This window comes from Aythya marila (genome assembly GCF_965140915.1).
Source record: "Aythya marila genome assembly, chromosome: 4".
Classification (NCBI taxonomy): domain Eukaryota; kingdom Metazoa; phylum Chordata; class Aves; order Anseriformes; family Anatidae; genus Aythya; species Aythya marila.
The window spans coordinates 52883174-52906345 of record NC_139045.1 but is presented as its reverse complement, the minus strand read 5'-3'; the positions used below and the strand labels follow the sequence as shown (position 1 = coordinate 52906345).

At 35.1% G+C, this 23172-nt stretch overlaps 1 protein-coding gene across 3 annotated transcripts in view; it reads right to left on the bottom strand.

Annotated features, from left to right (window-relative positions):
• Window positions 1-23172, bottom strand: part of PDS5A (PDS5 cohesin associated factor A) — a 78775-nt gene that overhangs the window by 19085 nt on the left and 36518 nt on the right. For all 3 annotated transcript variants that reach the window (XM_082759363.1, XM_082759361.1, XM_082759362.1), the window contains exons 7-20: window positions 22811-22891; window positions 20752-20892; window positions 19599-19714; window positions 18697-18791; window positions 17676-17821; window positions 12921-13072; window positions 9521-9634; window positions 8913-8994; window positions 8094-8142; window positions 7834-7973; window positions 6018-6133; window positions 5269-5374; window positions 3611-3771; window positions 755-878 (exon numbers count right to left, since the gene is read on the bottom strand). In XM_082759363.1, the coding sequence (XP_082615489.1) occupies window positions 755-878; window positions 3611-3771; window positions 5269-5374; window positions 6018-6133; window positions 7834-7973; window positions 8094-8142; window positions 8913-8994; window positions 9521-9634; window positions 12921-13072; window positions 17676-17821; window positions 18697-18791; window positions 19599-19714; window positions 20752-20892; window positions 22811-22891 (1623 nt within the window). The remainder of the gene's footprint in view (window positions 1-754; window positions 879-3610; window positions 3772-5268; window positions 5375-6017; window positions 6134-7833; window positions 7974-8093; window positions 8143-8912; window positions 8995-9520; window positions 9635-12920; window positions 13073-17675; window positions 17822-18696; window positions 18792-19598; window positions 19715-20751; window positions 20893-22810; window positions 22892-23172) is intronic.

Below are 23172 nucleotides of genomic sequence, written 5' to 3'. Positions count from 1 at the left end.
ATTTCCCTTCCAGACAAGGGTTACAAGGATAATTCCATGCTGCTGTGTCACTCAGTACCTTTGCATTGTATCCTGATAGTAGCGAAGGGAACATGAATTTGCACTCTCATGTAAGTCTAAGCAGAGAGATCAAACTCTGTAATTCAAAGATTTTCACACTTCTGAATTATGTTCAAAGACAGCCAAGGTGGAGAATCTATATTTTACAAGTGCAGATTAATTAAGAGCTTACAGTGAAAAGTAATAACTTCTCTGTTCTGTATAATGTGAATCGCTTCACAATTTGTTTAAGTAGTGAGCAGTAAGTCATTGTCTGAGCCTAGGCAGTATCAGAGTACAGTTACTCTGCAGTAACTTTCGTAGGAAGAATGTGCTGTATGAGCAGAGACCTTAGAGCATGGTAACTCAATGCAGTTTGGAAGTAGACGATGTTATTACTCATTTAGTACCTACTACAGGTGCTCTCACGGGAGTTAGTGTGGATCATTCTGGCATATTTAGTTTATTTTCCCCCTACTTCTCCTATATAGACAAAAAGGAGTATCTTATGTATCAGAATATTACAAAATCAAGACTGTAACAAATAGAACATTAGTAATTTGTTATTGTGAAATTAATGACTTATCTCAACTACCATGTACCTTTAAGGCTTGCTGACCTTACAAATTGTTATCTGTTAATTAGATGTATGAATTAAAGAATAGTCTCAATTAAGAACAGAAACAAATCTTAAAAACAAAAAAGCAAGACATACCTCAAAGATCTGTGCAAGTTGCACTTCTTTGTTTGAAAATATGGCATGTATACAGTGAACAGCTTGTTTTGCCTGATGAGGAGTGCCTCTTTTTGCTTTCTGATGCAAAATCGGAATTAATGTTCTGTGAACATTAAATAATTTAAAATATAATTTGCAATCTACAAAACATAACACTTTTCACCTATACAGATATATCCCCATAGAACACAGCCCTACAAATCATGTGCCCCTTTGAAGCCTGTTTAGAAAAGATTGTAATCACGAATTGAAAAGTAAAATGAAATTTATTTATAGTATTACTTGTTGAACATCTATCTGTACACTGTTAAGCAGAAAAAAAGCCCCCAGGGAAAATCAAGCATGAAAAAAAAAAATCAAAATAAGATTAGCTAGAAGTAGCTGTTAAACAATAGTGGGTTTAGAGGCCTTTACTGCTTTAACTTTGGTCTTTAATTGCAATGTATACTCAGGTGAATACTCAGCTTTGAGTTTCTGCATTTCAGTACCCTAAAATCTATTTGCTGATCAGAGGTCACTGAGGGAAAGAGGAGGGCAAAAGCCACTGCAGGGACCACTCCTTAAAAGTGCGGGAAGGCAGGCCCATCACCTGAGATAACACTGCCTGAGACACTAACTCATGAGGTTTACCATGTAGCTCAGTCACTGAGATGGGAAAACAAAATCGTTTACAGAACATCCAACAAACATTTAAAAAAAAATCCTACTTTATGGAAAAGCTCACTAACAATACAGCATTCAGTATATGGATTATTTAGCATGCAAGCTTCACTAACAAATTCTACATAATCAGAAGTAGCAATAGAGATGAAAGAAAAGCTTGCAGGGTTGAAAGAAGCCTTGAAATTTTTTCCTCAAAAAAGCACAGAACCTGAAAACTAACAAATAATCAAAGACCCCTTGAAAAAACGTTAGCAGCATCCTAAGGTATGCAGAAGTGGCATACATTCGAGAGGCAGGAGACCTTTTCTCCATTAACACCAGTGACAGGACCCGCGGGAACGGGGTTAAGCTGAGGCAGGGGAAATTTAGGCTGGACGTCAGGAGGGGGTTCTTCACAGAGAAGGTGGTTGCACACTGGAACAGGCTCCCCAGGGAAGTGGTCACTGCACCGAGCCTGTCTGAATTTAAGAAGAGATTGGACTGTGCACTTAGGCACATGGTCTGAACTTTTGGGTAGACCTGTGCGGTGTCAAGAGTTGGACTTGATGATCCTTAAGGGTCCCTTCCAACTCAGGATATTCTATGATTCTATGAAGTCTCTTCTCAAGCCTGCTAAGATTCTGCAACTTGGATTAAGTAAGGAACAGAACACCACAGAATTCAGTGAAACTTACAGATAAAATAAGCATCAGTGCTCAACCTACAGTTTTAAAGTCTAACTGTATCTAGATTAAAGGGCCTTTGCCATGGGTTGATGCATCATTCACAAGCCATACCTCATCATATCCCAACTGAGGTAAATCTGCAAAAGGTAGAACTCAACGTGTTTAATGGCAGTTACATTTGTAAGTTGTTTGAAACCCAATCCTGACTATACTTCAGCAGTATCTGGATGAGATATAAAGCCAGAAGAAATGTCAGCAATATCAGCTCCTTTGACAGAAGATGATGTACCCCAGCAATGCACAGTCCTAGTTAAACTCTAGTAGCTTCTGGGAACTATACTGACAAATGGGTTGCTTGGCTTTTCCTTCTCTTCATGTACAAATGTTTTTGGAGGTGTCTTGTGTGTGAACTTGTAACATATTTCTTTTGCCCAGAATTTGATTCACACAATCATAGAGTGATCAAGGTTGGAAAAGACATTCAAGATCATCCAGTCCAACCATCTACTTGACCTACCAAGTCCCCTCACTAAGCCGTGCCCCTCAGTGCCTCGTCCACGCATCTCTGAAATACCTCCAGAGATGGGGACCTCACCGCTTGATCACCAAACTCCATGAAGAAATTCTTCCCAGTGTCCAATCTAAACCAGGTTTCCAATCTAGACCAGGTTTCTCAAAGAGAGTCCCATGGTCTAAAAAGCCAAATCCCTGGCTATAAATACGACCAGTTCTCCAACCACTCAAAGCCATACGAATCACTGAGGTTACTGCACTCTGTTGGTATGCACTGCTGCATGGTTGAGATGTTGTTTCAATATTTAAGAACTTGAAAACTTGACTTCATAGTTAGGTAGTAACTAATTATTTAGTAACTGTTATAACCAATACAAATATTATAAATAGTTAGTTACTGAATTAGTTACTAAAAGGCAAATTTTAAGGTTTTTGATGTCACCCACAAAATTTTGAAGTCTGCGAATACCTAGTAGATAATCAGCAGTTAAAGCACGTATTGTGTGATGACTTACAGACAGCCAATTAATCTTCGTTAGAAATTCATGCTTGCTTTTGGAACTTACTTCCCATTTTGTTTCATAACAAACAGAGCTGTTAAGCATCAGAGATTATATTTTCATTCCTCACAGATAGAAAATATTGTGCGAAGGAAAGATATGAGTGGAAATCATGCCAAGAAATTACATCTTCACCATGTTTTTGTTTTTGCTTGTTTTGTAACCTGGAAAACATACTACACTCTGGCTTTAATGCATCTATTACAAGACGACTTTCAAGAAGTACAAAACATCTTCAATAAATACACAAGAATTGAGAAAACACACAATTTAAAGATTTAAGAGACAGAAAGGTGGTGAAGGAATACAAAATGATGGAAAAGCTGCTGCTGCTATTTCTGGCTATAAAGTAACATTAGGGGCAATATATTGAACAAAATACAAAGAGCCAGAAGTCTAGGTATGAAAAGTAGTGTGTAGGAAATAACACTCACGATCTTATCTGTGGCAGGTCTGTTTCTATTTTGTGACCCGTGTTTCTGAAAATCTGTATGGCTGCCTCAGCTACTTTATCATCTTCCATCCTGAGGCACTGCAGCAGAGACTCATAGGTCTCCGCAGAGTGAAACGAGGTAGGATGTGTAAAGGACAGAACCTGTAGAGATACATATTAAAACAAAAGGTATATTTACCCATGGCAAATGAATCATCAGAAAAACATAATTATAGCTGTTTATGAGCCTTACCATCAACATAAATAGCTATTACCTGCTCTTACTAGATTATTAAATTCAATAACTGCATTTTGAAAAACTGATATAGGCATTTTCAAATACATTCATCTATGCTTTGTTTTCAGGACCTCTCCCCCAAACATTTTATAAAAATAATGAATTATTTGAGCATGGAAACATATCTATTAAAACAAATATTTATCCAGGAGTATTCATTTATATTCCAATCTACTTAAGACCATTTTTTTTTCTACATAATTTAAGTGAACTAAAATCTTAACTTCTCCAAAATCTATAGTCCTGGAGCAGAAAAGAAATCAAGAAGTTAAATATATACACAAAAACAAATCACAGATTACTGTCTTTTAATTTAAAACTAATGAAACAGCACATTCTTTTAAACAGAAGTAACATCAAATAAGAAATTAAGCATGCAGAAATTCAAGGCAGGATAAGAGAACAAACTGTTATCCTGAAGCAAAACTATATTAAGTATAGTAAAGTTCAGATAACATATGGTAGGGAGAACAACAAAAAAATGAATATATTTATGTATTTGGGGGGTTTATCTCATCTTGGTTTCTTTGATCAGAGTTGGCTACTTCTTGTGCGACTATCAATGTGTGAAATAACATTCTCAAAGGCATCCAAGTCACAGCAACAAAATCTTCAAACTTGTCAGCTTTCTTTTCTGAGCTACGTTACCAAACATTTCTTTCTTGTGTACTTCTGCGTAACTTTTTCTACCACACTGTTGCCATTACCAAACTTGGTGTGATGAACCTCCATAACCTCCAAGTTGTTCATTCACATTTCAGAAAAGTCTCACCTCAATTATGTGAACTTCCTATCCACACCCTCCTTGATATATTATACTGCTCTCTTTGTAACATATTGAAAATAAAGCCTCATTAGTAAACTGCCAAATCCAGAGATGTTTTCCAGATAATTCAAATCCTTACTTCTCCACCCAAGCATTTCTCACTCATCACCACTGATTTAAAAAATGAAATAAATTTCTCTACAAACTTGGGCTCTTGAATTTATTGCTCATTTTCCTTTCAGCCTCATTCAGGCACCAAAAACATGCCACCCTAATCTGTCCTTTTCTCTTCCTCCCACATAACCTCTGCAACTTCTTCTTTGACTTCCTTAAGCAGAAATCGATTTCTGCTTTCATGTGCATATTTCAATCCTTGGTGCCCTTTTCAAAACATACTTCTTCCAAAAACCCGTTTCTTTCATTCTTTTTTTCCTAAGTAAGTATTAGTAATCAAAACTTTGCTTTCATTAAAAAAAAAAAAAAAAAAGTTATCTAAACAATAACTATTAAAAACATGCAAATATTCATTCATTAGTCACACCACTTTAGTTTCTTCCTTTACAAACTACAGCTACTTTTTTTAGATTTAGATTACCTTGAGAAGTTCAAGTCCTGCACGAATAGCAGTGTCAGGACTTACACCCTCCTCTTCATCATCAGCTGTCCCCTCTATTGATTTATTCATCAGTTTTACTAGTGCACTAAAATAAGAGATGCAAAGGAAAAAAACAAATGAACTTGACAACATGGCTGGACACATCAGCAAGATTACTTGGTTTTGACAACAAGTAAAGGGATGGTGGTTTTTGTTTTTAAACCAAGCTATTTCAGCATTCTTTTCCTTCAGACTTAACTTACTGCAAATTTTAGTTCTTTAGGAAGAAAAAGACATGTTGGCAGCATTCAGATCAACACATAGTTGCATGCATTTCAGAATATAATTAGGTTGCCAGACAAGTCTCAAAAGAAATCCAAACATTCTCTTACTCAGTCCCACAAAAACTAATTAATTCATCTGTTATATGGAAGACTGTGCTGCAGTTAGCTATGTGAAAATTATGATCATCGTTTTCACCTTAAACCCCACAAATAGCAGTTTCACCGGGAGCAACTGCTAGAATTTTAAAATCATTTGTAGACTTAGCATTGCAAAGCAGTAGCTAAAACAAAAATCCTCATATTCTCTAGATTGCAAGAAAACTACATCTATATAAAATGGTTTTTTGTTTGTTTTTAATACCTATTTACTGTTATGACAGACTTATTTAAATCCCATGAAAATCACTTTGTCATTTAAATCATCTTTGTAATCATTCATGATTTAATAAGATCTTCCAAACTTACCTAATGGCTTCTGAGTCGATATGTACAGGGGCAATTCTTTCCAAAAGAAATTTGACCATTTCCAGAAAAGGATTTGTTGGCTGCTTAGGATTTGCAAGTTTCCGGGCTATCTCTCTCTACAAGAAACGTTACATTGCAAACAAGAATTATACTAATTTTAATTATTTCTTAAGCATGTTGAATAAGCCAAATAAAACCAGTTCTTTGAACTACAGAAATTGTGTATATAATCAATGAAATGTATTTTAAGGGGGACTGCTGTTATCCCCACAAAAGCAGGCATACAACAGTTAAAACTAAGACGTGTGTAGGCTTCTAATGAGAGACAGATTCAAAAAAGAACCAATGGAGAGCTAGCGTGCAACACAGAATTTAAATATCTATGTAGACAAGAGTAATCTGTAAATCTGTATATAACCCTCCTGCATGCTTCAGATTTCATAAGCAACAATAATTGCAGTAAAAGCCACACTACTGCAGATGCGCAGAAGCACTATGTGCTATTTGGGCTACAGTCGATGTTCAGACCCCACATTCTTGCCCATGAATGTCTTGGAATCAAAATCTCCCTTTCCCTTTCTGAATGCTTCAAGTGTAAAGAACATTAAATTCAGCTGCAAACCCAGCAGAAGGTGGTGGATATGATATTTTTGTTTTGAACAGAAGTCTCAAAATGTCCTAAAGAAAGGATTTCTCAACTTTTCTTCTCCTGAAGGGTTAGAAATTGTAGACCCTACACTGACTATGACATAGTCCTAACCATCACGCTATAGTATCTTCAGAAAGAGGGCAGAATCCTTCCTTCTAAAATTGCACCACTGTGCTCCCAAAGTGCAAAACTCACTAGTTTAGAAGGAGACGTATTCCGTACACTAGTGGTTAGGAACGTAATTCTGAAGGCCATTCTGATTTCTTCCCTGGACAATTATAGAGCCATTAGACAAACACCGGGAAACCTATGTTTTGTGATTTCTGTCAAGCAAATTGCTTGCTTTATTTTAGGACCAAAATGTCGGGGGGTGTCAAAAAAAACGTGATTGTTGACATTGTAAATCTCTGGAGTGGTTTTATTTAATATTAACGCGTGTATTTTCATAGCACAGTTAAATATATGAGAGAAAAATAAAGACTGATCTCAAAATAATGCAAGAAGAAAAATAAACGAACAGTAAGCAGACATTATTATATAATGATATAGCATTTGTATTGTTGGTACTTATATATATTATATATATGCTGGTATTTTATACATAATATGTGTCTTGATGGTTATTATGTAAGTTTAAACAGGGTCAGGGGATAGTTTAAGAACTTTACCATAAAAGAGACTCTTTAAAGACTAATTTCATTTTTTATTTCAAGTTTATATTTGATCCTCATAACCCCATAAGGAAATGAAACAAACATTTTCTTAGAAAGCAAGATGATAATCATAAGTTATATTATCAGTAATCTCTGCTGTTAATCAAAAAGGTATTTCATAGAATCATAAATGGTTTGGGTGGAAGGGACCTTAAAGATCACCTAATTCCAACCCCTCAGGCATGGGCAGGGACACCTCCCATGAGACCAGGTTGCTCTAAACCCCATCCAAACTGGCCTTGAACACCTCCAGGGGTGGGGCATCCACAGCTTCTCTGGGCAACTTGTGCCAGTGCCTCACCACCCTCAGACTAAAGAATTTCTTCCTTATATATAAACGTCATGAGAATAGGAAATACATTAAAAAAATCACATTAAGGTACCAAAACAGACTATTAACCTTGAATAACTGTTTTAATGCAAAAATATAAAGTTTGCTTTTCCATTTCCTTACCACACAGACATCTGCCTGTTTACACGAACACGTAGGGCTAATTAACAGTTCAAGCTGGGATCGAAGTTTTTCATCATCACCTAGAACCTGATTGAATTTCTTCACAAAATCTTGTGCTTTTCCAGGATCTGGTAGGTTTTCTGTATGATTAAACAGAATTTAACATTAAATAAATTTGCCACTTCAGTATGCCAAAATTCACAGAAATACAATTTCAAGGAACACTTTAACAGCAGTTTACTGAACTTATTAACACTTACTTGCTATGGTCATCAGCTTTCCAAACATGGCAGCACTGTTTGCTTCTGACTGGGGAGGACAGCAAATACAAATAAACAAACGAAGTCAGCATTATCTCCTTCAAAAAATAAAGTCTAAAAGCTTTATTATTATAAAATAAAGCTTTAAGCTTATCTGTCAGTTCTTCTCCAGCAGTTTGTTCTACTCTGTAATCTGGGTTTTAGGTTTTTAAGAATAAACACTGTCTTAAAAGCTGTTACACGGCAAAAAGGGGAAAAATCTTCTTGCAATACCAAAGAAATGCAAAAATTCACTAAACCTCGACAAATCAATTGTCTGTACTGTTGGAAAAGATCTAAAAAAATAAGCAAAAACAAACAAGCAAACACTCAATAGGCCAACTCCCCACACTAAATCCCCAGACCAACCACGAACTCCTATTAACAGCTTCTGCTAATTTGCTGATACACTTACAGGTAACATTCCAATATAAATACACCAAAACTTATGTCAGAGATTTTCCAAATGGAATATATTTTAAGTAGTTTATAAAGCAAAAATCAAAAAAGGTCTGTCAAAAATGGGAAAAAATCTTGGAAAATTTTCTTAACTTTTTCCAAAGTTATTGACTGGTAATAAAATATCGTGATAAACTTAAGGAGGCCAAGCATTACTTGCATTACCTGCAAACATTAACAAAGCAACTTTACTTAATGAGAACGGAACTTTGTCTACACATGGAAATCAACAGTCAACTGAACAATTAAAACAGTATTAAAAACCTATCAATTAGTCAAACAAATCTATTGGATAAAGTATTAATATTTTCAAAACCGTACTGTGGGCTGCTTATGCAAGTCTAGTAATTCGCGTACGTGACTCCTTAACATGTTCTGGCACTTCCACATCTCATTCAGCGCTCTGCAAAAATAATAAATAAATAAATAAAACAGAAAAGAAAGCTTACCAATTTGTTTATTGCAAGAACATGCTGGACACATTAGTAAACAAGATTATTTATTTATTTAACAAATGCAACATCCCAAACCTACTACATATTAAAAATAACCATTCGAAACAAGGTAGAACTATTCTCTTCTTGGATAACATCATTTTTCCTTTTTATTCAGTTACTTTTATCAGTTTCATATACGCAGGACAACCACAGTATGTCTTGTAACTGCACACTGTTCTCATTGGCTGAGAACAAATAGACAAAACCCTAAAACCACTATTCTCAAATATCAAGGTATCTTGTATAAAGGCCTTGTACAATTTGTATATAAACATTTAGATATCTAAAGGGAATGTTTTGAAATAATAATTGCAAATAGTGCTAAACATCAATTTTTTATGTTATTTAAATCCTGATAATATAAGCAGACAACAGATATGTTAGAAAAGACTGAAAAAGAGCAAGTATTTGCTGAATGCAAACTATACTCACTTGACAGCATTTGGATCCAAGCTAGCATACAAATAGTACAAGCACTTCATTCGCTCTTCTGTTTCCAAATTGTGTGGAACAAGATACTGAGCAAAGATTTTCTCTACTAGTAATCTGCAGGGAAAGAAGAGAGAAAAACCTCTTTGGGTCAAAAAGTGGTAATATCTTTTAGTCAAGCTGAAAGAACAAGAAATATCAGAAGTCACTGAAACTACTTTTTTCCAAACAGCGAAGAAAGAAAGTATTGGTCTTTTTCTTATCTGTAAAGATCCCTTCCACCATTAATAGAGATTAGCAAGCACTGCTTCTTGAGAGCTTTTACATTCATTTTCACCTTTAAGAGGGTGTAATTGCTTTATTTGTCACCATCTAAATCCTCCTTTTTCTCTAGGTTTTGAGAATCTACCTGTGTTCAATCTCATACATAAGAAGAAATGGATACAGACAGCAAAAATATCAAATAAAGGAGAAAGAATACAAGAATATATCTTAAAAAGGAGTAAAAGTAAAAAATCTGAAGTATCCTAGAGAGGAAGGGTAAGATAAAATTGTATTATTTAACAAAAGAACGATTGAAACACTCATGCTAACACAGAAACCATCGGCATTAAAAAAGGTGAAGACAAAGGAATACCAAAATGTATACAGCAAAAGGAGCAAAGGGGAAACTGAGGGCAAACCAAACAAGCAAAAACATTCTCCAATTATATCTTCTAAAAAAACAACAAATCAAATACAAGAATACATACTTAAGGTTTTAAATAAAATAAAAAATTGAGCTACTGTATAACTGTACAGATCATCTAATAATCTTCCCCTCCAATAAAAAAACATTCAGATATTAATTTAATCCATAGCAATGAGAGCTGTACACAATATCCAGCTACACAATTTCATATTTGTGGACAAATACTTTGTGTGCTTGAATTTACAGACTTTGTTTACTATGATTCCTAAAGGCACCCTAGGAGGGTCTTGTACAAAAGAGCAAAGAAGTCAGCACAGGTCACACACATCTTATTTCTACTTAAAGAAAATTCCAAGGGACATGATGCTGGGGCAGAGGAATGAAAGGATGACCACGAATATGGATAGTTACCTCAAGGCATCCCATCAATATTAAAGAAAACTTGGCTTTTTCCCTTTGGGCGTACATTTTTACTACTGATGACTCCAATGACTACATTACTTGGGGGACAGGATCTTCAGATCTCAGGAGATTGGAGCCATCACAGCTATCTACTTGACTAATTTCTGAACACTGCTGTAGCCCTTGTCTCCACAGATCCACTTTCCAAAAAAGCTGTCAATACAAACAGTGTAACTGTATTATGACTTCCCTGGCCCATGTCACTTAGGGTACATATTTACTAGTAGGTAACACCTCTGCAACACAGACTTTTCTCCCGTGAGGAAAGTCATTGGCTAATGTAAACAACAGGTCAGTGTGTAATGTGGTTATTTTGAGCCATTCCCTATGCATTGGTTGTAGAACATGGAATCTCAGAGCACACAGGTGATAAACTGCCCTTATGGCTTCAAGTTCTCAGTCCCGAGTACACAAACTCATCAATAGTTGAGTAACATCAAAACCAGGAGGAAGTGACAGAGTTAAGGATGTCTGGAGAAAATTTGTTCCACTCCACTTCATGCCCGAATACTGTACGATGCTGTGCTATTATCTTCTCAAAGAACTAGTGTTATTCCATGTGCACAACGGAAAATACTCCGAGGCTCAGACAGCTGTTCACCGTTATGTTTTATCCTCCTCCCTCATTACGGAAAGAAAACAGAACAGAGGTTGCTAATTTTGACTTATGCATGTGTGTTTAAAGGACTGGATTGACTGTGTCTTAAAGATAATGGCATTTCTATGGCTCTTCCAGTGCTTAAAGTACTAACTGTCTAATTTTGAATGATGATAACATTGAAGTACATTTACTTCTCCATTCTGAGCACATCAACCCAATGCAACTGAACAAGAAATTCATTGTCAACTTAAAAAACAGCAGAATTTGGATTAAAATTCAGGCTATCAAACAGAACTAGAGGAATGATGAGAATCAAACCACCAATCTTTCAGCAAACAGCTTACAATCAGTGCCTGCTCATGAAAAGGCTGGCTTAAATGGCTCAACAAGACTTTTAGAAGAAACCACATTAGAGAAAGAAACTCTGCTTTGATGACACAGTCCTTCCTTGTAATTCCTTGTCTTGGTCCCTTTACGGTATTCTGCGTTTCCAGTGAGCAGGAATACTGAACAGATCTGCCACATTCACTGCAGAACTTTGATTCATTCCTGGCTCGCTATGAAGCCTGTGTGCTGTACGAGACACGAACATACTAGAAAAAACGTGAATCTCTCCAGGCAAATTAAAGCATATTTGATGCATATGCGAAAGCAGAATTAGCTTTGTAGCTCTGTACGAACTATGTGGGGATTTCCTCATTTTCCCCCACTATTTAACACTTCTATCTCAGCAGACTTTCAGCATAATTTTTATGTGTAGGATCTTGCAACTGCATCTTTCTTCTTCCTTTTTTTTTTTTTTTTTTAAAGAAGGCAATGAATCAAATACGTAACTCTGACCCACTTATGAACAGCAAGATGAACAGAAGTGAGATCCTTCACCAGTTTTTTGTGACGCCATCTGTAAGAATTAACTACAATAACTGGAAACCAAAGAAGGCTGTTGGCTCATTTGATGCTAAGATGCTAAGAAACATTATAAAGAAGTGTCTGTTTTTCAAGTCTGCTGCATTAAACATCTAGGCTGAAATTCCATCTTTGTGTGATCTCATAGTTTGGCTTTTCTAGTGACAGACAAAGAATTAACAGTGAGAGCTGAAAACTATCTTCCAAAACCCAAGCCAAAATACTTTCCGCTAAGCCAAAATATTTCAAAAATTAAAGGGACCGAATGACAAAACAGTGAAAATTAGACAATGGTGGAAGCATCCTTGACATTTCTTCAGCTTTTGTTCTAACGAAAGGGTCAATTTCCATGTAGTGTAGCAAAAGGAGATGTTGCTGTGGTACATATATGTACAGTGCTCACAGGTTGATGATTTCAACATGCTAGCCTCTGGGAAGTAAAAGGCAAACAGGAATGGGGCATAGTAAAAGCAAAATTTGACCTTTGTTCTATGCAGAGATTAATGACAATTTACTATCATCACAGTTATGCTTCCATCAGCATATAGAATAAATATATGAACAGATAATGCCACTATCTCAAAGATCTTAGCACGTCTTAATAATTATTTAAATATATCATACTTAAAACCACAAATACAGAATGTACTACAACAGCTTTCTCAGGAAAAGCACATATTTTCATTTTCAGAGTATCTTTTATCACTATACAATTAAAATTAGGAAGGCTTAGGTTGACTCACTTGTCATCAATGCTATTTTGATAATATATGTGCAAAAGTTTATCCTTTATCCAGCTCACTTTCTCTGCAGCATCTTTTCCAGCCTCGGCGTGAAGACAGTACTTCTTGTATAGCTGGGCAAGACCCATCATAGCTTCTTTTCTTACTCGCCACTTGAGGGGGGAAGCAAAGGAGATGGGAAAGTGGTTTTGGTAAATAAATATCAAACATACACAAAATGCAGTAAATACATAGAAGCATGAAAGACAAAGTGGCCACATTCTGACCTCTTACATTTAGTCACTGCAGAAGCTGAAAAATGCATTTTAGAGCCTCTAAGTGAGAATTTGTAAAGCATACATAAGGTGTTTCCTCTCTGCAAAGTACAGAGTAAGACAGTGTTTCACTGTGATGAGCAAAGAAATTTTAATTGTCAGTCTACTTAAAAAAAAAAAAAAAAAAAAAAAAAAAAAAAAAAAAAGCTAAGTACAGCTTAACTGTACGTGCATGCCTGAGTTAAGTGCTGCCTTAAACCAGAATTTGGAAGACTTATCTATTCAGAAATGGGCACTGATCAGTTGTGGCAGCTTTTATTCACACAACAGCCTTACAATTGGCACACTTGTCCAGGAATAGAAGATCTAGACCTTAGGCATAGCTAAACTTGTCAGGACTTGAACTCTGAGGCCACTTTCCACAACAGTGGGAGAGGCCATCTTTGCCAAAGCCTTGAAGTAATCACTGGAAGACTCCAGGGATGTCAAAGGGAGGTTTGTTTCTTTTTCTTTTTTTTTTTTTTTTTTAAAGCAGCAATAAAATGCCTAACTGCAGCTTCCACAGATGGTGTTCCTAGGTTCTCATCCTTATTTTTGGTGGTCACTACTTTATCCAGTCATGTAAACAGGAAATCTCCCATTATTAAACACTTTAACAGACATGGCCCAAAAGCCCTCTCACACTGCCTTGCGGAAGAAGTCATACCAGAACAGATGGAGGATTAATTTAGAGAAAGAATAGTGTCTCCCATTGAATGGTTTACATAGGAAGCCTCAGAAGGAACTTACTTCCCTCACCATTCAAAAGAAATGCATGAATTGCAGACTGCAAGGGAGAATTCACTTCAGAACACAGCTAGATGACACCTTTGGTCTTGAACTCCGAAGACTAGTAATGTTCAAATTATTTCACCCTGATAAGCATAGATGTAGACACTGTTATTCACATTGTGCACAACTTCTTCAATCTCGTTAAACCAAACACTTGCTCTAACAGCACAGTGAGATATTGCACATTTAATTTCTTAATATCTCTGAGTGATTTCCTTTTCTAGAAAGGCAAAGAAAAGAAAAATCCTGAAGATGATATAGCTTTATGTCAGCACAACAGCCTGCTTAGCGTGAGATGATCAAGTTTTATCAACAAGATGATGGAGGAAAAAAACCTGCCTCTTCATATGTATTTCTTAAATATTAAACAAAAACACAAAAGATTGCATTGACTTTGACAATACAGCGCGTGAGATGTTTTTATGAAAATGAAAAGTTTTAGATATCAACAGAGGTTATTGTTCAACTTCTCTGCAGGGATTTGTTTATGCTTGTTGCACATCTATAGCACATTTTAAAGTGAAATCAAGGCGTGAAAGAGAAACACTTTCAGGTAAGTATTCTCATTCTGCATTCAGGTATAACCATCTAACACAATACTATTGCTTCATTAGATCTTCTATATAAGACAGCAAGGATGGCAAAGCTGTTGTCAAGACACAAAGGAGAAGGATTACAAGAAATGATTCTATAATATTTAAGCCTAAAATGAAAGCAGAGTACTTAACGAGGGATTGTAAGAAGGAAAGTTTGGACTGTCGGTAGATTCCTGATCCCTGAAACTGCTGCAGAGAGCAGAGGTTGGAGAAGACAGCAAGGCAGCTTTGGACAGAACACATGAGGCAGCGGACAGGCTGCTTAGAAAATACTTTGAAACATCGTGGAAGCAGTCACCCAACAGCAAACACAGGAAAAAATAAGGTGCTACTGAAAGTTGAAGAAACAGAGAGTAGGGTAAAAGATGAAGGCAAATAAAAAAAAGGGGAAAGTAACGATCACTTTCAAAGGTAGCAACTAACAGAAGTACTACCCCGATTTAATTAACATAAGAATTTTGATGATCTTAGCTTCCTTGGTTCACTAGCACAACCGAACTCCTTCACTGAAGACTGCAGGGCTGAGTTACAGAACTGTTAAAGTTCAAGATAACCCCTTAACTGTTGGAATCTGTGTCTTCAAGAGAGTTAAGAATAAAAAATATCTCAAATATTCCTCCTTCAGCTGACAAAAGCTGCAGTGTTTGTTAGTACCTATGGCAAACAAGGAGTCAGAACTAATTCACGCAGAAAGTCTTAAAGAGAACTAGAATAATAGCATAATTCCCATGAATAATTCCTATGGCTTCTTATTCCACAGCTTCTCCAAGCTGATGATGTGAAAGTCTGTTCACATTAATGGACTAAGTCTCTAGACCACAAAGACTGTTTGGGGAAATGGGAACATTAAGTCAGCTTTCAGAAACTCTCCTCTAATTCTTAGATTCTCGAGGTTATGCCAGAATAAAGGGAAGTATTTTATTTTTTAAGTCTCCTAAAACTATCTATTCCAAAAAGTGAAGGCACTAGAAAGACACCAGAGGTGGTGCTCTAATGGAAAAGAGAAAATTCCTCAGGACAATTCTTACCAAAGACCGGATTCCATTTTTTTTGAAAGTGTCTGTTTCCAGGGAAACTTTTTCAACTGGACCAATAAAAATTGATTTGAAAAACATGTGTTAGTCGTTGTTTTGTTGTTGTTATTTTATTTTATTTTTGTGGCTGTAACCATTGTGCAAATGCCCTTAGAGTTACCTAAGGCCACTTTATCAAAAATTAAGTAGTGTCTTTAAATCACAAATTTTTACCCCCCTACAAAAAATGCTATTAGGCTACCTCTATTAATAGTGTGACAATTAGAATATAGTCAGGAGAAAAAACAGATTGCATACATGATAACAGTTAGTATGCTTTAATTTTAAAGTGTTCTAAATTTCAGTGTTTTACAAAGGCACCACTGAAATGCGCACTGAAGTGCGTTTAAACAATCAGCATTTTACTTCAGCCTGTTTGATGAATACTGTTCTTATTGTAATATCTGTAACCGTTTGACAGATAACTGAAAATGAGATGAAGTCAAATTTATGAATCATCACATACAGGTTTGCAGTGATTTGTCAAACAGTAACCCGAATAAAAGACGTAAATGCAGTCAGCAGAGGATCAAGTTCTTAAAAGCAAAGGAATAATTAAAATAGGTATAATGCATTATGTCTGGAACTGAAAAAAATCCCATGGAAAAAAGGATGAAGACTCACAAGGATGTATCAATGCCCCTCTCCCAAACTGAAGGAAATAAATCTTTTAAAAAATTATATGCAGAAAGTTTACAAATGCTTGATATTCACTGTATAACACATTTCTACTTACAAAGAAATAGTATACTGTTACGGTTTACTTCAAATTGCTCAGCATCTGTAGTTATTTTTAGTTAATTTTCAACTTTTATTTTTCCTCGGGATGCAGTTTCACTAAAGTTCTCACCCAAGATTTTTATGAAAGAAACACAATCTAGAATTGAAGTTAGGTACCTGAACAGGCACCTAACCTCTTGAAATGCAGTATCATCAAACCTATGCCTGGTGTGAAATCGCCAAGACAAAATCACCAAGACAAGCATATCAGTAACATTAAAAAAAATACCACACTGGGTTTAAGGCTATGCAAATTGAACATTCCTAGCTCTATTACGATTGTAAAATTGACTGCCTGTCACTAAGTGAAGGATGGTAAAGGAAAACAGAGACACTATGTAGAAGACACTAACAATCATCCCAGCCTGAATAGGTAAAGTCCTGGTGGGTAGTGGTGGTTGGACTAAGAATTCTAAGATCTCAAAAGTTACTTTTTTGGGGGATATTTTTTTTGATGGCTGAAAAAGAAGAAAGTGATTTCTCTTAATCACTCCTGAAAAATGATTAATGTTAAGTGCCAGGTACAACTAATTGAAGATTTGCTTTATAATAATGAAAATAATATATTCAAAATTAGAATTTGTTTGTGCAAAGACAACAAATCCTTTTTCTCCAAATCTATTACAGTAAAATTCTCATTTAAAAAGGTGAATGTAAAAAAGAGAAAAATGTTTAAAAAGAAATAAAGATACTATCTAGAATGATGTGGTTTGGAGAAGGGACACCGTCTGCCAAAAAGGAACAACTACACACATTAAACTTGAACTAACTGGTGCAGGTGCCATGGACACCTATCATGTACAAACAGGTTCAAGAAAGAACTCAATAAATTCATAGGAGAAAGTTCCCTTGCAAGCTATGATGAATACTATCAAGGAGATTTAAGAAGTTGACAAATTGCTCTAAGCCAAAAACTGACCACTGTGAGAATTATTTTCGGCTATAGGGACCTTTGGCCTAAACCTATGTGGCTACTCCTGTGCTCTTACAGGATGACTGTATTCCTCAACACAATGAGTGTACTTGCTTGCCTACACTTGATTGGTGTCTCCACAATTGGCTCTCTTCATTAAGATGCTCTGGTAAGAAAATTTTCCCCACAGCATTCTAGTTAACAGGTAACTCTAAGATCTTCTATTTCTGGAGCTTTGGTAAAAGTAAAAACAAAAAAACAATTATATTAAAGGCAGACATTCCTGAAAATAAAATATTAACACTTACCCGTTTATCTAGTGTTCTTTCCCTTACAAAGCCAAGCAGCTGGTCATTAACTAAAGAAAGATCTCTCTTGCCCGCAGTAATAATTGTAACAATAACATCATGTCGAATAGCTTCCTCTGGGTCATGGGATCTAACTTTCAAATACTCTATTATGAATAGAAACAACGAAAGGTTTGGCTTTTTAATTTAGATATTATGAATTCTAATTTATTACTATTAATAATCACAAGTTAAATTTGCATATTTTGTCATATATCACAATTTTAGTATCTATTAAACATGGAACTGCCTATAAGAAACATCTATTTTACCATTTTCTACATTACATTAATATATATATAATCTTTTGATATTCATTTATAAAAGTGAATAGCTTTTACAATAACCTCATTTGCAATAGGCAATGATGTTAAATAAAACTGACTAGAATATATTGAAACTAAATACAGTTGGGAAGGAGAAAAAAAAGCAACTCATTCACAAAGACATAAGGTAAATAGTTTAAAAATATTGACAGTTGCTGAAGGTTATCTCATCAGAAAAGAAGGTATTTTCAGTTAAGCCTGAAATTCCGCTCATAGTTAGAATGATGGTGAACTAAAGGAAGAAACTTCATATTTTAGACCAGCACAATGGCTTCTTCTAAACTCAGTGTGTTCCCCAGTACTCTCTTCCACTTATTTTTGAAAATAATTCAGTACGTGTTACAAATACTTGCGCTTTGATGTGCCAAAGCTTTTATTGGAATCTGAAAATACTTTAAAATTCAAGCTGCAACAGGTAGCTCCTTAAACACTCGCTCTTACGAAGCCCACACAAAGTTGCACATTCCATGCGCAAGTGTGCTCCCTCTTGTGCTCTTGTCTTCATCAGAAAGCAATTACAAATTAGTTCGTTCTTCCATTCAGTATCATGCATTGGGTTTGATACATTTTGGAACTATACTGCTATGTACAGAAATAATTACATTTTTCCCTACTCATATCTTAAATTATTCTAAACACCAGTATTAGCATCTCACCAGTGAGGTCTTTTGCTAAGTCTGGATGGTTCATTAAACAATGACTGGCGAATTTCACACTCTCTAATCTCACAGGGACATGGATATCATTGAACCTAGAGAGATAGGAGATGATGAATGTTAATTTTTAATTAGCCTTGCAAATCGAGATTATTCTCTATGCAGTAACATGTGTTGAAAGTACGTTTCATTAATTATTAGAACACTTTCAGATGGCAAAATAATACATTAGAAATATTTTGAATTTGTTTCCATAATGTACCTCATACAAAAGTTTGTTATTATTTAAATTAGGACCACAATTAAAGAAAAAATATGCTACATACAGATGAAATGCTGACCCAAGGGTCATCATCCATTGCCATAAATCTCCACAGCTATCAGGTTGACCATCAATCATCACTATATATATACACACACACACACGTGTATATATAAAGTTATAAAAACCATATATACCCGTATAACATGTACCATTTGAAAACATTCATTATTTAATGTTGAATTTCTATGTTTACTTAAAAGGAAATATTGCTTCATTCAAAAGGTAAATGCCGAATAAAAGAAGGTACTGTCGCTGATATAGTTGAACAGTAAGTACAACAGCATTATGTGGAATTTCATATTGTGTAATTTCTGCTATGTATTTACTGTAGCTATCTATCTAATCTATATTCCTCTAACTGACAGCAACATAGCAGCATTCAGGTTAAAATACATTTTATTCTAAATTGTAACTGTATGCAATTCTCTGCTTCAAAGGTTGGTAAAAAAAAAAAAACAAACAAAAACAACAACAACAACAAAAAAAACACCACAATCACAAATAAAAATACAGTATTATTAGGAAAATTCATCACAAAAAGAATGTGAATTCAGAACTCTATCCTTATTTCTCTTACCGCCCAAGAAAGCACTGCCAAAGTGGACGATTTTGTGTAGCCAGATCAGAATCTTTAGAGCCAAAGAGTTTAGCCAGAAGTCGAACAACAGCCAAACGTTCTTCTCCATCATTGCTCTAAAAATCAAATAATGAAAAAGAAACTGTAATTTGTTACCTGTGATACCTTAATAATAATTTCTGGCTTCCTTTTCCTCCTGCTTTTATAAATTAGATTAAAAAGTCATTTTGAAATAATTTCTGATAATCTCCAGTCTCCCTAATTAATTAGATGAATATGATGAAAAACATACATACCTATTAATTTAATGTATTATAACCACCGATGGCTGTGCTTTGAAAATCCTTTCAGGAATAAAAAAAAACTATACACAGTAGTTTGAATAATGTATATCTAGCAATCTCAACAGTAAATGATCTTATTTTTGTTTTAAAACAAAGTCTTCTGTGCATGTGGAAAGAACACTAATTAAGATTTTCTATATAGATGGGCACTAAAAGGATGTAATTTGATTTATTTATTATTTGTATTTCTTTATTGCTTTTGTTTATTGTCACCATACCCTATGTGTACAAACACACACACACTTTTACATAATTATTTCCCTGTCCACTTACAATCTTATGAGTCATACAGTTTTAATTAAAACAGCACCAAAAAACCACAACCAGGATAAATGAACTATTTCAAAAGATTCAAAAACAGTCAGCTGACTTACTAGCTGATTACAAATCCAACAAAATATTTGGAAATAATTCCTCTATTATTAAAACATTCTTTTTGTGAAATAAATTCTGTAAATCGATATCGAAACTGACACTCTTGCATTCCATGAGTAAAGCCAACCACAGCCCAATTACCTTATAAATTTCAAATGAAATCCAAAGATTAAGTATGTACAACTTTTACATTAAATCATATGGATTTATGATTACAATGATTATATATGTTGTGTACATAACATTTGCAGCACAGAAACTACATAATTGTGCACAATGCTTCAGTACCCTTATTTTTAATAAATGTAATAATAAACAAAACTGAAAAATATAAGATTTCTATCACTCTAGCAGAGCACATTGAACCCACAGCACCTCATTCTTCAGTATCCATGTAAATTGTATTACTTGTCTCAAGCTACATTGTAACCTACCTTCAGTTTGAATTCAAGTTGTGGCATGACTGACAGCAGTAAGTGAGGATCTATGGCAAAAAGCTCTTGTATCAAGTCAAACACATGTTCTGATAAGTCACTTACTGAAGACTTTCCCAGTACCAGAACCTGGTTAAAAAACTAGAACGCAAATGTTACGGTTTAGAAGATTTGCCTTCATTAATGCAAATACTATTTTAACAAATTAGTTTAACCTAATATACCATTTATACTTCAATTCTACTGGAAAATATTCAATACACATTTTTGATTCCATCAAAGCATTTCAACCCTTACAGTTCTGGTTCATGCAAATTAGAGACAAACGTCCTTCAAAATTCAGTTCTACAACTTCTATCATATCAATGAATTCATAGAATCAAATTGGTTTGGGTTGGAAAAGCCCTTAAAGACCATCTAGTCCAACCCCCTGCCATGGGCAGGGCCACCTCCCACCAGACCAGGTGGAGCCTGGAGATCAGAAGGTTCCAGGGACCAGCCCCAGATCTCTCAGCTGGTCTTCATGGGAGACGTGCTCCATCCCTCTGATCATCTTCGTGGCCCTGCTCTGGACCTGCTCCAACAGGTCCATGTCCCTCTTTTGCTGGGGGCCTCAGAGCAAACGCAGCACTCCAGGTGGGGTCTCAGGAGAGCAGAACAGAGAGGGAAGATCACCTCCCTCACCCTGCTTCTTTTGATGCAGCCCAGGATATGGTCGATTTTCTGGGCTGGAAAATACGTCCTGCCAGCTTATGTCCGAACTTGATAAATTTGACAATAATATGATAAAATTTGATGGTAACTTCATAAAAATATACTAACTTGATCATTTAAAATATTACTATACCCCCAGCCAAATTAAAAGATAATACAAGAATTGTTTGTTTCAGATTGAAGTCCATTATAAGTTGAGAAATAAAGTTTATCTTAGTTTTGTTTTTCTTGTAATGTAAGGGCAATCCAAATTGAATATCATGATGTATTGAAAAATAAAGTTTATCTACTTTTAGTCCATTTTAAAGAATGATATATGACCATGATAGGTCTTGTGATATTTGATCATTACGATCAAATACATATGATTATGTATCTTGACCATTATTTGATGGTCAAGAATTCTTGGCATTCTAAGAGGGAAAAAAAGTAGCCTAACATAAGAATGATTTCCAATGGATTTGTTAACATGTTTGATATGCTTCCTACTAGGATGATAGTAGTATTTGAGTAATCCAAATGCTACAAAGCTTTTACACACTTGAGCAAGAACATAAGAATAATATTAAATCAACTCAAAGGTCACTCATCTACTATGCTGTTTTCAGCTATAGCTAATTACAAAAGCTTAAGGAAACATGGGAATTGGGAAGTGGTACTTGTTAGTGAGACTCCCTGAGCTTTTAAATACTTACTGATTAATCTTTCATGAATTTGCCTAATTCCCTTCTTAATCTACTCTGACTTTAAAGAATAGCACTGGCTTCAGCAAAAAGACAGACAACAGAATGGAACAAGCTACATCCCCCACAAGACTGTAGTAACTGTTTTAATAGTTACAACACACTATTGGTATTCATCAAAAGGAAACACAGTAGGAAATAGTAAAAAAACTCAAGTCTTAGTCCTTCTAACTAGAACAAGTTTAGGATAGACAAAATCTATTAAGAAGCTGGTAGTTTGAAGTGCTTCATCCTGCAGTTAGGCATAAAATGAGGATGTCTGGTTGCTGGACATACAAAGCACTAACTATTCCTTTTGTTGCAACAGGATTTTTTGGTGCTCAATAATGCTGAAAGACAGGTCACCTATTTTTGCAGCCTAGATTTCTATGCTTAAAACTGGGATGGATAAAAAATTATTTCTTCTTCACTTCTTTGAAACACCTCACTTTTTAATTAAGCAAAAAAATAATACCCTATTTGGAAAAAAAGTATTCTTCTAGCTCCATTAAGAAATGTTAATTTTATAAGCAATACTGTAAATAAACAAACCTCCAATAAGTCAGAACATTAACAAGAATACTTGTTAGTTATAGTAAACATGAATGAACTAATTGACATACATTGGCAATACACGGTTCAATGGTCTGGACGGTCCTCTTCAACAGGACTTTTGCAAGATCAAATGCTTGTTTATTAAGGTTCTGAAAAAAGGGGAAAAAAATAAAATTTTAAAGAGAGACAAGCTAATTCAGTTGACTTCACTTTTTCATCACAACTTTAAAATCCCATTATTTTAGTAAGGTATGTTTTGCCACCGATTTATTTATTTTCAAAGCAATCAAAATTCAGTTATATTAACTACACAACCACAGACTTACTAAAATCTTTAAATCATTTTTTCACATGCTTAAAAGAAATCTAAACCAAAAACATCACTTCCTGCACATTCTTCTAGAACTTTATCACTCCAGTTGTTACCTTT